The sequence below is a fragment of the Pteropus vampyrus genome, unplaced genomic scaffold (assembly GCF_000151845.1).
Source record: "Pteropus vampyrus isolate Shadow unplaced genomic scaffold, Pvam_2.0 Scaffold461, whole genome shotgun sequence".
NCBI lineage: Eukaryota > Metazoa > Chordata > Mammalia > Chiroptera > Pteropodidae > Pteropus > Pteropus vampyrus.
In genome coordinates this window covers 1386361-1401712 of record NW_011889242.1, presented here as the reverse complement: position 1 = coordinate 1401712, position 15352 = coordinate 1386361, and the positions used below count along the sequence as shown (strand labels likewise).

Here is a 15352-nt window from a genome sequence, read left to right as displayed (position 1 = left end):
ATCCATTGTAGCCACTGAAGTAAACACCTCAGCAAATGTGGTGGGATGCAGAGCGACTAGAACGCATGTACGTTGCCGGCGGGACCGTAAAACGGTGTGGCCACTTTTGAAAACTGTTGGCTTCCTACAAAGTTGACGTCCTCTGCTCTCACTTAGAAGTCTCGAAAACATTCCATTTATATGAAATTCAGGAACAAAGTGATGGAAATCAGATGGTGGTCACAGAGGCGGGTAGCATCGGGGGACTTTCTGGTCTGATGGAGAAGGTTCTCTGTCTTGTTTTGATGATGGTTACATAGGTGTATATGATTGTCAAAACTCGTTGAAGTGAAAACCTGAGCTCTTTGTATTTTATCATGCCTAATAAATAATGAAAATTCAGATATATGAGATAAAGGGATAATCAGAAAACCAAAATTAATTTTCAGAAGTAAAAAAATCCATTTCTAAACGTACATTGCCAGTGCGCATTTTAAGAATCGATGATGAGGGCAAGAATGACAGATTGACAGATTAAGGGCCTCCAAAAATCCTTTCCTTCTTAAAGGCAATGAAAACCCTGGCAAAAATGGTCAAAATCATTGTTTCAGAATTCTGGAAATTAAGCAAATGCTCACAGCACTCTAGGGAGGATTCACTGCCTCTGCAAAAAAGTGATTTGTTTCTACTTGTGTTTAACTTTAGTTTATAGTGTATTTCATCACTTCCAAGATGGGTATTTTTTCATGTTTTAATATTTCTTTAATAAGAGAGTGTCTTACAGTCAATAGCATATCCTACTCTAATGGCAGTGTGTTAAATTTCTCTTTCATAGTGCCATTTGCAACAGATAGCACGTTAGATTCAGTGAAATATGATCATCTTTCCAGTAGGTCAGTTCTACGATAGAATTATCTGAGCCTCATATTTCAAAATGCTTACTTAGTACCATAAATTTCTAATTGAAACTGTTTAAGTTTTAACAAGTAACATGTTTAGTACTCTTATTGTGTTTGATGTGAGTCTTATAAAGATAATAAATGAGCAATGACTTCTCTTTTTAAAGAGTTTTGTTTATTTTGCCGTAAGATTGTAATTTGCTTCCAACATGTGCACCTGCACAGAGAGCGCGGGGCCCACAGCTTAGGGCCAGCGCTGCAGCCACGGACGCGGCACATGTAGTAGCTGTGTTGTGATTTCATGGAGTCCCAGGCTGCTTAGATCAGCCGTTAGAAGTTCAGTTAGTTACTGAAGTCAAGCTTATGGTCAGACATTGGATAGGGTTGTTGGCCCTGTGTTCCAGTCCTTGGACACAGGAACCCATCCAGCTCAGCGGTCCCCAGGCACTTAGGGTGCCGCTGTCGTGGGAGTAAGGGGGAGGTAAAGGGGAGTGAGGGCAGGTTCATTCCAGTTTAAGAAATCACCTCCCTGTGACAACTGAAAATGCAGTTGTGTCCTCTGTTTGAGTGTCACTCACTTTTTTTGCTCTTTGAGTCTACTTGAACCAGAGAACCACCTAGAGCCTGATATTAAAGGATTCGTTTCTCTCCCATTTTGATCCCGCAGCTTGCAGTGAGCTGCATACTCCGTCGCTAGATCGGAAACCAAATAGTTTTGTAGCAGTGAGTGTGACCACCCCTCCTCAGGCTTTCTGGACGAAGCACGCTCAGACCGAGGTCATTGAGGTGGGTGCTGCTGGCCCCTGGGGCTCGACCACAGGCTCACGTGACCTTTCTTGGCCACCTGAGCACCCGCAGCTTCAGTGAGATTTATGGGAATCGTTGCTATTTTCCATGGGTTTTCAGTACATTGATGTTCTCCCTCACATTTACTCATCTGGGTGGTGTTTCCGTTTGCTGAATCCTTTAGTTATTGATTAACTATTGGCCAGTTATTTTTGAACAATGATCCTGTAAGATCAATTGCCTTTTAAGAGGTGACCTAATTCTCCTGTCACATCCACTTGGCTTCTACTTTTGGAGAATTGTGCTCATTAATCGAAGTTTGGAGAGTGACTGTTAACCAACCCTCTTCTGGGGCATACCCCTGTTTTTATCGGTTTTTATTTTTATATCCTTTTGAGTTGTGGGTAACATATATACTTTTTACATTAAATGATATGTATTCTCCTTGGGAATTTTGCAAAAGCCTTTTAGGTAACTGAGCACGTTGCGTGAGTTGTGAAAGGAGTTGCTGGTGTGAGATTCTGCAGAGCTCTGTTAGTGGTATGAGTGTCTGTGAAAATTAACCCCTTCCTGGCCGTCTGCAGCAGATTCACTGAGCTTCCTCCTCACCCCAGTTTTATAGTTTGGAAGGTAGACTCTTTCCATTCTCTTGCAATGGAGGTTCAAGTCAACAGTGTTTTCTAAGTCTTTTTGAGCACCGCTACACAGGAAGCACTGTGCTGGGTGCTGTGGGTGATAGGCCACCCAGACCCAGTCGCTGCCCCCAAGAGGTTGACCACCCTGTGGGCAGGGAGGCACAAATGAGTGTGACCACATCTATACCCCACAGAGTATGGGGTGTTGAAAGATGAGGACAGCACCAGGAGGATGGGGTCCTAGTCAGCCCTGAGGGTTGGAGGCGGCTTCCTAGGGCCACTTAGTGAAATTCTGGCTCCATGGGCCTGGAGTGGGGCCCGAGACTCTGAATTCCTCACAGGCTCCCAGGCGGGGCCCACGCTGCCAGTCTGGGGCCTACCTGCCGCAGAGCATGCCAGAGCTCTGTGGTGTGATGCACAGGTGACGAGGAAGCATTGTGTTGTTCGGAAGGTAACGTTAGCCCGTTCAGTATGTGCAGAAGGCACAGAAAGGAGAGCGTGGGGGATGCCTTGGAAAGGCAGGCTAGGAGTCTACAGCGGGCCAGTGTAGGCTTTCATGCAGTGGTCACCTGACCAGAGGTGTTTCAGGGAGGTCCTGACTGCCAGGGGGAAGGAGAGGAAAGAAAGGGTTGTGAGAGGAGTTCATTGTCGCCGGGTGCTTGAGCGTGACAAAGAAACACCAAAGCAGATGCCTGGGTTTGGAGCCTCAGTGAAAGAAGAGTCGGAGGTGGTTAGCTAGGGTGGGTGGAGAGGGAGGCTGGATGGCCTGTTGAGAGATGGACCTGGAGCTGCAGAGGGCACACAGCCAGAGGCATGGACCCAAGCACAGGTACAAACAGGAACCGTTAACCATTTGGCCAAGATAGTTCACCACTGCCTGAGAAAGAAAATATGGAGCTTTGGGAGGTGAGGCTAAGCTGCCAGGAAATAGCCACTTATGATCTAGAAACTAGCAGCTAGTCCTCAAAAAAGGGATGGCCTTAAAAAGGCCAGGACTTAATTATCCCAAACCACAGGATTCTAGAAATAAGAAAACGACCTAAGCTGTCCTTTTCCTCTTCCTTCCGCCCTTGCACATCTCATAGAAACAACCCAAAGTAGTAGATCCAAATCCATGCCTCGTCCAAAGCTGCGCGACCAGGAATACATGTGGACATTTAGCCCGATTCCATTTTAAAAAACTCCTCCCATGAAGTGACAAGCCCTTACAGTGAGCCTGGGCAGAGCTTGCGCAGTGGCCCATTGGCTGTGTCTGGGTTGGTCGTGTCTGGGTTGGTCAGGGGCTTTCGGGCTCCTCTGCCCCTTCCGAAAGGCAGGTTTGGGTTGTCTGCATTGGTTTAAGCTGCCGTGAGCATTTGTATTCATCCACGTCAGTAAGAATGTTACTCGTTCTGAAAATGTGGCTGTACTTCAAGAGTGATTACTTTAACCACCTACCTCTGTGTTCTGATGATTCTCTTTCCCATTCTAGGGAACCAACAATCCTATATTTTTAAGCAGTATCGCCTTTTTCCAAGACTCCCTTATCAATCAGATGACACAAATCAAACTCTCCGTGTATGACGTCAAAGACAGATCTCAGGGAACAGTTAAGTAGCACGTTGTGGTTCGTGGGAATCTCTTAAGTTCTGTAGTCATTTCAGGGAGACGTGAACATGGGATTGGCTTCATTCCTGGCTCACGGCCAGCTGATATCCAGACGCATCTGTCTTTGGGAACTTCTTTCCGAGCTTCCCTATTGGGCTTCTTCAATGAGGACCAGCCGGACTCCCTGGGACCTGGTCACTGGAGCAGAGGGAGGACAAGGGGACTGACGCTGGCTCTCCCTCTTCCTCAGATGTATTTGCTGGGCTCTGGAACATTTATTGTCAAGGATCTGCTCCAGGACAGGCATCACCGGTTGCATTTAACACTAAGGTTGGTTTTTAATTTGTTTCTTTGAGAGAATCTGGGGGCCCAGGGGTCAATGGGGAGGGGCCCTGCATCCTGTCCCTCCCAGAGGCTGGTCTCAGCGGGCACTGGTTGTCCGCTGAGGTGTGTCAGGCACGGGCCTGTATGGCCTGCCTGCTGGACTCAGACCTGAGGGAAACCTAGATGTGTGTCTAGTAACACTAAATGTATTTGTCTAGCACCCACCCCTCTCCTTAGTAGAACGTCAGCTCCCGAGAGCAGGGATTTCTGTCTATTTTGCTTTGTTGCTGTATCCTGAGCTTGTGAAACAGTGCCTGGCTCTCGGTAACTGTTTGTGGAGGGAGGAGGGAACCGCCCCCTACTGCGTCCCTGGAACGAAGATGGAGAATGTTAAGACGTCGTCCCTTCCCAAACTCATTTTAGGGGCAATTCCCACCAAAATCCTGCTATGGCATTCTTTTTTTTTTTTCCCCAAAATAATGTAAAAATTAAGGAAACAGTCCAAAATAGCAAAGGAATTTTGACAGAGAGGGTTAATTCTGTGCTGGATGGTGCAGCATTCTGTGGCAGTGATGGTAAGGGTGTTGCTGGTGTTGGGTAGGACGGGAGCCTGGCAGCCGTCCTTGCTGTGAGTGGCGGACCTGACTTAGGATGGAGGGAGGGTCTCAGGGAAAATGAGAGGGCTATTAGAGAAAATGTCTGGGCACATCATAAGCCAGGCGTTAGAGGTCCATGTAAGAAGGGGACATCGTCCCTGTTAGAAGGAGCTGAGGTCACCATTGGACAGATGGCGTAGGGAGAAGGGCCTTTCTGGGCCTGAGACAGTGAGAGTCTCAGAGGAAATGGGCATTCGAAGTGACCCCATGAACATGGAGAGCCTGACTGAGTCCGACACCTTAAATAAAAGGCCTGGGGCTTCCCTGGATAAGCAAGATGGGCCCAGGTAGCTGGCAGCCTCCCCCCTGCTGCCAGAGGTTTTAGGGGTCTAGCTGACTGGGGCTGGGAGTGGCATCAGCTCTGTCATATCAGGATTCAGAGGCTTGGGGAAACCCTGGGTGACCACGGCTTCCTTGGGGCTCCAGCCCAGGCCTTGGGGTGATCAAAGCTTAAGGGTGGAGTGGGAGAAGCAGAAAGGGGTACAGTGCCAGGTGAGGGTGCTCTTTAGTCCTGATTCTGAGGTGCATTCCCATCACACCCTGGGGCAGGGGTCAGCCAGGGACCTGAGTGTTGGCTCCTTCCCTCGGCTCTGCCAGGCACGTCCACACCTCTCTGTGGAGCTCTGTCCTCTCAGCTGTGTCCCTGTGGTTTCCTGTGGCCTCCCTCGCAGTCTGGGTATACAGTGGGTGCTGCCCAACCGACCAGCTGGCCAGATCCTGGCACACCCAGGACCCCTCTGTGGCCCACGATGGCTGAGCTTTAAGCCAAAAACAAAGTAGTCACAAGGCCACTTCCCACAGCACATTGCTCATTGCAGGTCTGCTGAGAGTGACCGTGTGGGCAACATCACCGTGATCGGCTGGCAGATGGAGGAGAAGTCAGACCAGAGGCCTCCGGTGACCCGGTCTCTGGACACAGTCAATGGCAGGGTGAGTGCCACTCCCTAACCCCCGTCAGGAGTGAGATGGGCTTTGCCTCTGTTCCAGGGGACAAAGGGCAGGGCCTGCTCCTTGGCACTACCTCTGAAGGATGGGCCAGTGCCCCAGGCACTTCTCAAAGAGGAGAGAAGGGGCTCCCCTCAGGCTCTGCAGCCCTGGAGCCTGCGCTTGCCCCTGCCCTGTGGGCCACCTCTGGAGCCTGGGTGGAGGGGCTGCAGTCAGGTGCCTGGGTAGGTGAGGAATGAAATGCGGGTTACCTGTGTTGTTAGTATCCCCCTCTCCCGACACACATGTGCATGTGTGTCACACCTGCACAGCCTCCCCGTCTCCCTAAATCCTTTCTCTGTCACTCTCCCCCATGCTCTCAAACTAGAATTCTAATTGAAGAGCCCAAACATGGGTACATGGTCATATTGTCGAATATGGAGATACCTCGTTTCACCCAAAGTAAGCCTGGAACACCAGCTGTAGAGATATTGCTGGTATCCATTTTCCCTCCCTTTCATTTCACACATCGAAATACTGAAATACCAGGTGAAATGACTTAGTAAAAGACACATGTTCCTAGAAAATGGTGTGCGTGTGGGACATACCCCATGCACAGGGAAGCGGGCTTGTGGTGCCTTGGGCAGTGTCTTTGCTATAGCGCTGGTGGTGGACATTAACCTGGAGCATTCTTTCATGTCTGTGGCCACCACATCCCCCGAGTGCTCTGGACCCATCCAAGTCTGTCCTCTTGTGCTTTTCTGTGCGTGTCACTAGATGGTCCTGCCCGTTGATGAGAGCTTGACCGAGGCATTGGGGGTCCGATCCAAGTATGCCTCATTGCGGAAAGACACTTTGCTGAAGTCAGGTAAATGGCCTTCTCTGTTGGTGCTCGGGCCCGTGGTCACCCTGTCCTCTCTGGTCGTCACCTCCCTGCTGCATACCCACGTGGCAGCACATAAAGAGTCAGTGATACTCCGAGGAAGGGACCACCTCCTTCGCTTTAGTCTTTCCTGTTCTGTGTTGGTCTAGTGACTGCCACCGTTACTGCCCCAGCCCTTACACGGGGCGTTACGCCTTCTGGAATGGGAAGGCTGCATGTCTCAGGGGAAGAGTTTCCAGGTTCAGTCACCTGGTGGGGCTTCGTTTTAAATGTGGAAGTCCCTTGAGATGAGCGTAGGGAGACTGAGGATGTCAGTACCGGGCGGCCTGAGGGGAGGCCCCCGCACAATGTGCATCTACTCACGCCTCTGTCTTTCATACCCCCTCAGTGTTTGGAGGTGCCATTTGCCGCATGTACCGCTTCCCCACCACCGATGGCAACCACCTGCGGATCCTGGAGCAGATGGCAGAGAGTGTGCTCTCCCTGCATGTGCCCCGGCAGTTCGTGAAGCTCCTGTTGGAGGAAGATGCGGCCAGGTGGGAACTCTCACCACCCATCATGCCCGCGTCATGCACCTTTTCCCTCTGGAAGGCTCTGAGATGATGGGCATATAGCACCAGCACCAGAGGGGTTGATGGCGAGCCCAGCTCCACCATGAGCCTGCTCTGCGGCCTGGGCTCGTGAAGCCTCAGTTTGCGCATCTGTGTCCTGGGTGTCCTGTGTGAGGACTTCACGGGACAACATGCCCGGCCTTGAACTTGGTACCCACTCCCGGCTCTTGCCCTCTCCTTTTTCCTCATTTGGGCTCAAATTTAGCAATAGCTGGTTGTTCTCTAGTCTTGGCTGCCTGGGTCAGCAGTTTCCTCAGGCAGGGTCACAGCAATGCGGGCTCTGGAAGCCTAAGGGGGCCTGTCGGGCACCCCTCAGCTCAGGGTGCATGTCCTTGGTCCTGTAGCAAGGAGAAGCCTGTGATATGGGTCAGGCTACATCTCCTCTGTGCCTTACACTATCGTTGCTAAACAACATTAATTATAAGCAGTATAACAGAAGCATGAAAGAAAACAATGCAGCTAGAATCCTATTCAGCTAATACAGCTATTTTTTAAAAAATTTTATCTTGAAAAAATTCAAATTTAGAGGAAAAAATGGCAAGAATAATAATGCAACGAATTACTTTTTTCCTATGCGTATGTATTTTAGATTTAAAATTTTTCCTTTCAGCTTTTCTATATTTGTATCTATATACGTAGCTACTGTCTACTTTCCCATAAATCATCACTCAGCTTGTTATAATTTTTAGTTAGGGCATCATTTCTCATTATCTACACTTGTGTGTGTATTTACATGTGCTAAAAGTTTAAAGACCATTTACTTAATAAGTACTTTGCTTTCAATGGCTGTATGTTTTCAGCCCAGCCACATTGTGGGCACTGTGCTTGGTGCAGGGGCTTCTTGATGAGGGATACAGACACAGACTGTGGGTGACAGTCACTCACAGAGAGCTGGGAGACACACACAGGGCCCAGATGTGTTAGGAGAAAGTACTGGGGCCTGTGAGAAGGAGGAGAGTGGTCCCGGATGGCAGGCCTCTGAAATTTTAGGTGCCAGTAAGCTGGCACCCAGAGCATAAATAAGGAGCCACGTGGAACATGGGCAAACATCCAGAGGGGGCCAGAGCGGCGAGGCGTGGGGCTCCTGTGCATGAGCCCTTCTGAGGTGCAGGGACTTCTGTTTCCCACAGCCCGCCTGCACCAGTCTTCTTTTATACCAATTTTGCTAATTTAATAACCATAAAATGGCACGGCTTTTTAAAAACTTAAGATAATTCAGTAGATTCATAAAAAGTCTTATAAAATTTGTATTTGATTTTCCCTCAAAGGAAAATGTATATTGTATAAAAAGCCAAGTAGTGTCAATGGCTTTTAACAAAAAACAAGTCTAGGGCCACTCAACCTTCTGATTCCAGAAACCAGCACCATTAGCCAAAGTCTCGATGTTGGCCGCTGTGTTTCTAAACACATGTGCAGAATGCTCTTGACCAGCCTCGGGGGTTAGCTGTTGACTCCTGCTAAGTGAAGGTTTTGGGTTTTTTACACTTTCCCATTCCCTAGTTCCCTAAAATGGTTATCCCTTTTTTTTTTTTTTTTTTTTTAAATCTATGTTATGTTTTTGTTTCTCTGCTGATATAGCTATTATTTGCTGCTGAGCTAAGAAGTTTATGTTTCAGTTCCTACACAGGTTTTATTTTCTGGAGATAATACATTGTAGCAGTTCCTTACAGGCCTCCAGTGCCCTTGTGTTCTGGGAGGGTCACCGTCAGCTTGTCCTGCCCAGATGCAGAGGGGCTGCATTCCGAGCTTTCACCCCTGGGGCCAGGCGGCAGGGGGCCGCACCCTCTCCACTCAGCTTTTCTCTTACACTTTACTTTGTCTCTGTACAAAGCTTCTCTGTACACTTGCCACACAGTTGGTAGTCTGCTTTTTGTACAGCCGGTCCTCCAAGAGGGGCCTGCCATGCACTCTGCTGCTTGTCCTTTGGCCTCACCATGTAGCCTGGGCCTTCCCCGGGCATCAGCATGCTTCTCCATGCCCTCTGCTCTCCTGGGTGGCATGGACTCCCGTGCATCTCCAGGGAAGTGAGATGGCCATGCCTGACCTGTACGTGTCTTGCTTGCAGAGTGTGTGAACTGGAGGAGCTGGGCGAGCTGTCCCCCTGCTGGGAGAGCCTCCGGCGCCAGATCGTCACTCAGTACCAGACCATCATCCTCACGTACCAGGAGAACCTGACTGACCTCCATCAGTACCGAGGTAGGTACCGGTCTCGCCCTCACCGCGCATGCATGCGCAGCTTTCCCACCTGAAGGGGGCACCCGGGTCGCTCACACAGGCACCCTGACAGGCACTCTAATGGGTTTTTAAAAATAGATACTCACGTAGGTGTGAATTCTTTAAAATTTGGATTTCTCAGATCTCAATTAGGAAGAGAAATCTGAATTGCATGGAAAATTCTATGGTGTGATCTGCCAAAACAGCCACTGTGTGATGGAATTTAGCGGAGACCAAATCACAGGTCGTTCATGCTATTTCTTCATCTTAGTCTTAATATCAGTGAAATGACCAAAAGGAGGTAGGTAGGCCATTTGCTCAAGACAAAGACGTTTTCTAGATTTCTCAGTTTAAATACTTGGTGGTACTTGTATTGAACATATAAATTATCTGAGCAGAATCTCTATTTTTAAGGCTCAAAAAGGAAAATAAAGCTCAGACACCTCACCTTTTCTTCTTGAAAGATGCCTTTTGGTTTTCAAAACACTCTTAAGGTAGATTGAAAAGACTATTCTTAACTCATTCCATTTTATTTTCCAAATGGAATGTTTTTTTTTTGGGTGGGGGAAGCTTTTCATTACTTTATTTTCTATCTTTAGATTCTTTTTTTCTTCCTTTCTTTATAATGAAATTCCAGGGTTTAAAGAAAATCATGAGCCTTTAATGTAGTTTCTCATCCATGAACTTGGATGAGAAGCCAAATGCAGGAATGATGACAAGGTCCTGGTGCCCAGGTTTGGGTTTGAATCTGAAGAACGTATCTAAGTGTGTTCCTAAGAGAAGTGGCAGCATTTGCCAGAACGAATCTAGGGACCGGCCCACACTGGATGCCTGTTACCTGGGAAAGACTGACACCTGCACAGCCTGAGTTCTCTAGAGCAGAGCTTCTTGGATGTCACTGTGTGTCTAAATCCCCAGAGGGCCGTGCTAATAGCAGGTCCAGGATCCTGTAACTCTAACAGGCTCCAGGCTGCCAGCACTCCCTGGGCTACGCCATATAAGTATCTAGCGAACAGTCTCCTGTGACAAAATGCAGAACAGCCATCTGGCTGGCCTGTGTTTTGTATACTGGCAAAATAAATTTACCTTTTTTTACTAGATGCAATGTTTATTTCTTCTACTCTTCTTGTTTTCAGTGTAATTTGTAATCCTTTTCTTTTCTAGGCATGGAGTTCTTTGCTTAATTAGTTACGGATTCTGACTATAGAAATAATACTGTGGGTATTTGTTACAAAACACCATCCAGCCTCCTTAGTCACCTGAGCGCATACTAGGGAACGGGTTTGAGTCTATTCTATGGGCCAGGGTTGCTGCTGCCTCGCATATTGCTCATCTGAGGGGACCCAGGTGACAAGCTGACCTCTTTACTGCTTTTCGGAATTGAGACATGTTGCTCTGGTTGACCGATTTCTTAGCTCTTGGAGTCTGGAATTGGAACAGACAGTTCCTGGAGTGGGCCCATTGCTTTTTATAGTGCTGCTGACATGTGCTGCACAAAACCTCCTCTTTGTGTCAGACCTCTCCATTGAGGGATGAATCATGGGGAGGCACGGCACTGTCGCTGTCACCATCACCTTCTGAATCTGCCGTTGCCTGCTCCATTCACCACCCAAGCTCTCAGAACCAGCCTCCTGGCTGGCGAGCTGCCCTCCCTACGGTGTTTCACTCACCCACCACCCTGCAACAGAATGTGTTCGTGATCGACTCAGAGTTTCCTAGGCCACCACATGTACCCACTTTTTGAGCAGCACCCTCAAAATACCCATTTCCCACTTGCCACTCATGAATGGGTCCCACTCATGATGGGACCCAGTGATGGCCCTTGGCTCGTGTTTTGTTTCCTAGGTCCTTCGTTTAAAGCAAGCAGTTTGAAAGCAGATAAAAAGTTGGAATTTGTTCCCACAAACCTGCACATACAGAGGATGAGAGTTCAAGATGACGGGGGATCAGGTAATTTCCTGCCCCTGTGTGCCTTGTCCTGCGACTACCCCTCACTTGCCCAGCCTTCCCCAGGTGTTCTTCTGCAGGCATGCCTCAGGACCCTGTCAGACCCTTTGTTAAAGAGCACAAGCCCCTTCTCTTGTCTCTCCTCTGTCCAGCCTCCTGTTGTGTTTCTGCAGCAGAAAGTTGCCCTTCAATCACCCTTCCAAAGGAGGGGAGCTGATGTTGCACGTGGTGCTTCCAGCCCTGCATGGCTTCTCTCCGGGGGGTGGTGCTGGGTCCCAGAGGCCCTCGGCCGACCATGCAGGCTATGAGACTAAGGGAACCATAGCTGCCTGGCTGCAAGTCCAGAGCTGTGTGCTCATCCCTGTAGCTTGCATGTCTGCAGGCCCAAGCCTAGGTAATGCAGAAGAGCTTTCTGTCATTCAGATCAGAGCTATGACATCGTTACCATCGGGGCACCCGCAGCACACTGCCAGGGCTTTAAGTCAGGAGGCCTCCGCAAAAAGCTGCACAAGTTCGAAGAGACCAAGAAACAGTAAGTTCTCGAGAGGATGTTCATAGTCCTTGTACAGCTGTCTGATGCATCCTAGGTTGGAAAAAGACCTAAAATATGGCCACAGAAACATCCAGCTGTTCAGTCTGCTTCTGCGTGGCGGGAGGGGCTGCCTCATGGCCTGTGTTGCTCTGTGTGTGCCTGAGTGGGGGTGGCAAGGGCACTGCGTTGGTGGCCCCATCCTGCAAATTGAGACCCACCCTAAAGAGGTGCTTCTGGCGGCTGCCTGTGTGACTGCTGCTCGGGGTCCTTGCCATCCCTGTTCAGTTGTGTGCAGCTGGGGAGGGACCGTTCCTTTCCTAAGGGATGGTTTGGTCAGCGTTCCCAGCTTTCAAAAGGCTCCAGGGGCTGCATGGAGCTGCTTACCTGAGCAGAAAACTGCTAGGTGGCAGGGTGAGGAGGGGTACAGAGCTGCAGTGGGGTCCCAGTGTGCAGGGCTATGTGCTGGTGACCAGGGATGCAGGTGACAGATCCAGCCCTGTCACGAGGAGCAGTGACCTTGCTCTGGGCTGACAGGCTGCACCACCACTTGTGTGGTGTGCTACCGGGGTGGAGGAGCTGCAAACAGGCTACTGTGTGGGATGTGGGGGAGGCACTGGTGCCCTTCCAGAAGGTCCCCTGTCAAGCTGTAGTAGGTGAAGGACGTGGAGGTAGTGAGTGTAGATAGTTCCGTGAGACCCTTGGACTATGAGGTAGAGGAAGTAGCCGGGGGTCTCAAGTTTGGGGAGGGTGGCTGTGATGAGAGCATGTGTATGGACTGAGAGGGAGGGTTGTTGCAATGAGGAGCTGGGAGAGAATGGTGATAGCCTAGGTTCTGGAACAGGTGGAGAGAGGCAGAACCAGGCAGGCAGTCCCAGAAGGGACAAGGAAGTTGGGGCTACATGGAGTTTTTTCAGGTGGGAGGGGATGAGCTGAGGTGGAGTAGCCTCTGCAGAATGCGGGGCTGAAAGGTCATTCTCATCCCTGGGAACAGGGTGGGGTAGGGAAGGTGGAGCAAAGGCCCCAGGACCTCACGAGAGTCCAACAGGTAGCCAGGTGGAACACATTTACAGGGTTCCCTGGCTGGCTCTGTGCTGCTGTGGCTGGGAGTCAGGATGTGACAGGAGAAAACTGACCCTGGCCAGTGGGCTGAGGGGTCAGGGATGTAGTTGGGAGTGTCGCTGACCTCGTGACCAAGGCTGAGGTGGGTAGGAGGACGGAAGGGAATGCACCGTGTTGCCACCTTTCAGGTGTGAGCACAGGCTGCCCTGAGCCAGGGAGCACTAGAGACAGGAGCAGGGACAAGAAGGACCTTGGAGGGCCTCTTTGGGGGCACCTTGGTTTGTCTGCACCTAAGGCTCTTCCCTGAGCCAGGTGACCAGGCCTGCCTGAGGAGCCACCGACTCTGGTGTTCCTCTGGGCGTTATGACGAGGGCGAGGCTTCCTGTCCCCACCACAGCTCCACAAAGCCAGCAGAGATCGCGTCTGCTGCAGCTTGCTTGTGGCCATGTTGAGTGCGTGTGCATTTTGATGGTGGCAGGGGGCCGTGGTGACTCATGGTGTGTGTTAAACTGAAACTTCTTATCCCCAAAATGTCTCTGAGATATTTTTCAAATATATAATAAAAGTTTATGCTCAACTTTCTTCTCATGTCATAAAATGACTTGTAGAAATGGTTTTCGTCATTGGACATTTCCTTAACGTACAGATGTGACTTTTCTCCCTGGGTGTGAGCCCTGACATTGCTGCGACAAATAAGCACGCAGGGCTCAGAAATTCATCATTCCTCAGCAAATAAATCCAAGTATTTTGACAAAAGATAACCTGGCTTTTTATTTTTGCTTTGCATTTAGTGTTTTCTGACAGATGCTAATGTGTCATTTTGGTTCTTTCTTTTAGCAGTTTTGAGGAGTGTTGGTGAGTTTTCTGTCTGTGGAGAGAGTGTGTGTCTGGGTCTTGCTCTTGTGCTGTCCCCTCCCCTGTGAGGTGCCTCACCCTCGGTGCCCCCAATGGCTCCTAGTTGTAGCCTCGTAAGCAATTCTCCCTTCCAACTGCAAGGCTCTTTGATAATGAACAGCCCATGTCCCTCTGCTGCTTTGTCTTTGAAGTCTCAGTGCTCACTCCAGAGCTGACCCCATGCTGTTTCTCCCAGGATGACAAGAGCCCAGCTGGCAAGTCCCTGGGGCTGGAATCTCAGGTCCACCCACTGGTGCCGTTGGGAATCCTTTCGTGGCTTCTTTTATAAGAATCTGGGATTTTTTCAGTCTCCACTTCACCTTCACCTTCACCTCTGTGGGAATGAAGCCAGCTTACATTTTTTTGATGCTGAATAGTCGATGCATATTTTTCAAACAGTGTCACTAGTATCAGTTTTACCAAGAATTACAATAACCAAGAGACTTTTTCCACTAAAAAGTTAGATGGCAGCTAGAACCCATAATGTCTGCTGCCTGGGGGTCCCTGCTGCTGCCCCAGACCCCCCAATCCTGCCCAGAGTGTTCGCCTGGCCAGAACAGGGAGCTGCAGTGTTGCTGCTTTGGGTAACGGGTACCAGAGGCACCTCGTCCCTTTGGAACGCCTGCTCTCCTGGAGCTGCGGAGGCTCAGAGAAGGTGGCTGGGGACATCTGACAGCAGGAAGCCCCGAGGCTCACCCATCCCAGCTGGGGCCCCTCGAGCGTTCCCGGATGAGGACTGGGCAGTGAAGCATACACACTCATATGTTCCCCCTCACCCTGAGCAGCTGCTCTTTGGAATCCACTCACATCCTTCCTGTGCGGGAGGCCTGGTCGCTGCTGTTGGGATGTGGCCTGTGGGGACAGGGTGGCTGAGGAGCTGCTTCTGCGGGCGATGGGGGAGGACCTGTTTGTCGACGTGCACACAACCGTCCGTACACACACACGCACCTCTGCGCGCACCACATGTTACTCGTGTGCTTGAAGTGCCGGGGCCTGGGACGAACAGGTGTTTTTTAAACTCTATTTTGAGACTGTTTTTTTAAGACTGAATTGTCTCACAAGGCAGCTATTCATTGGAAGAGTGATGCAGATTGGAAGGTCACCATGTGCATGTCGTGCTGTGCCTGACTCGTCGGGCCAGGCGGGCTTGGCGCAGTGTGCTGCATGGGCTTCCGGCAGACCCACTGTTCCCATCGTCGTGTGCGGGTTTGCAGTGTGGTTTCTTTCTGGGGTGCCTCGGGTTTTGCTTTTTGCATGTTTACCCCATAGTCCATCAAGGGAAGGGGCAGGGTGGTTTCTTGGTGGGCCATCGTTGGGTCACCCAGGACAGAGCCCATCGAGGAGGGTTCTCAGGCCTGCCCACCGTCACCCCTGCCCCCAGCGAAGGTGATCAACGGTCCGGCTCTCCACCTTCTTCTCCTT

The 15352-nt window shown here is 50.1% G+C and overlaps 1 protein-coding gene across 7 annotated transcripts in view; it reads left to right on the top strand.

Annotated features, from left to right (window-relative positions):
* Window positions 1-15352, top strand: part of INPP4A (inositol polyphosphate-4-phosphatase type I A) — an 87288-nt gene that overhangs the window by 34532 nt on the left and 37404 nt on the right. For all 7 annotated transcript variants that reach the window (XM_023524308.1, XM_023524310.1, XM_023524311.1 and 4 more), the window contains exons 5-13: window positions 1546-1664; window positions 3771-3887; window positions 4137-4216; window positions 5685-5796; window positions 6568-6658; window positions 7062-7209; window positions 9350-9480; window positions 11344-11448; window positions 11869-11977. In XM_023524308.1, the coding sequence (XP_023380076.1) occupies window positions 1546-1664; window positions 3771-3887; window positions 4137-4216; window positions 5685-5796; window positions 6568-6658; window positions 7062-7209; window positions 9350-9480; window positions 11344-11448; window positions 11869-11977 (1012 nt within the window). The remainder of the gene's footprint in view (window positions 1-1545; window positions 1665-3770; window positions 3888-4136; window positions 4217-5684; window positions 5797-6567; window positions 6659-7061; window positions 7210-9349; window positions 9481-11343; window positions 11449-11868; window positions 11978-15352) is intronic.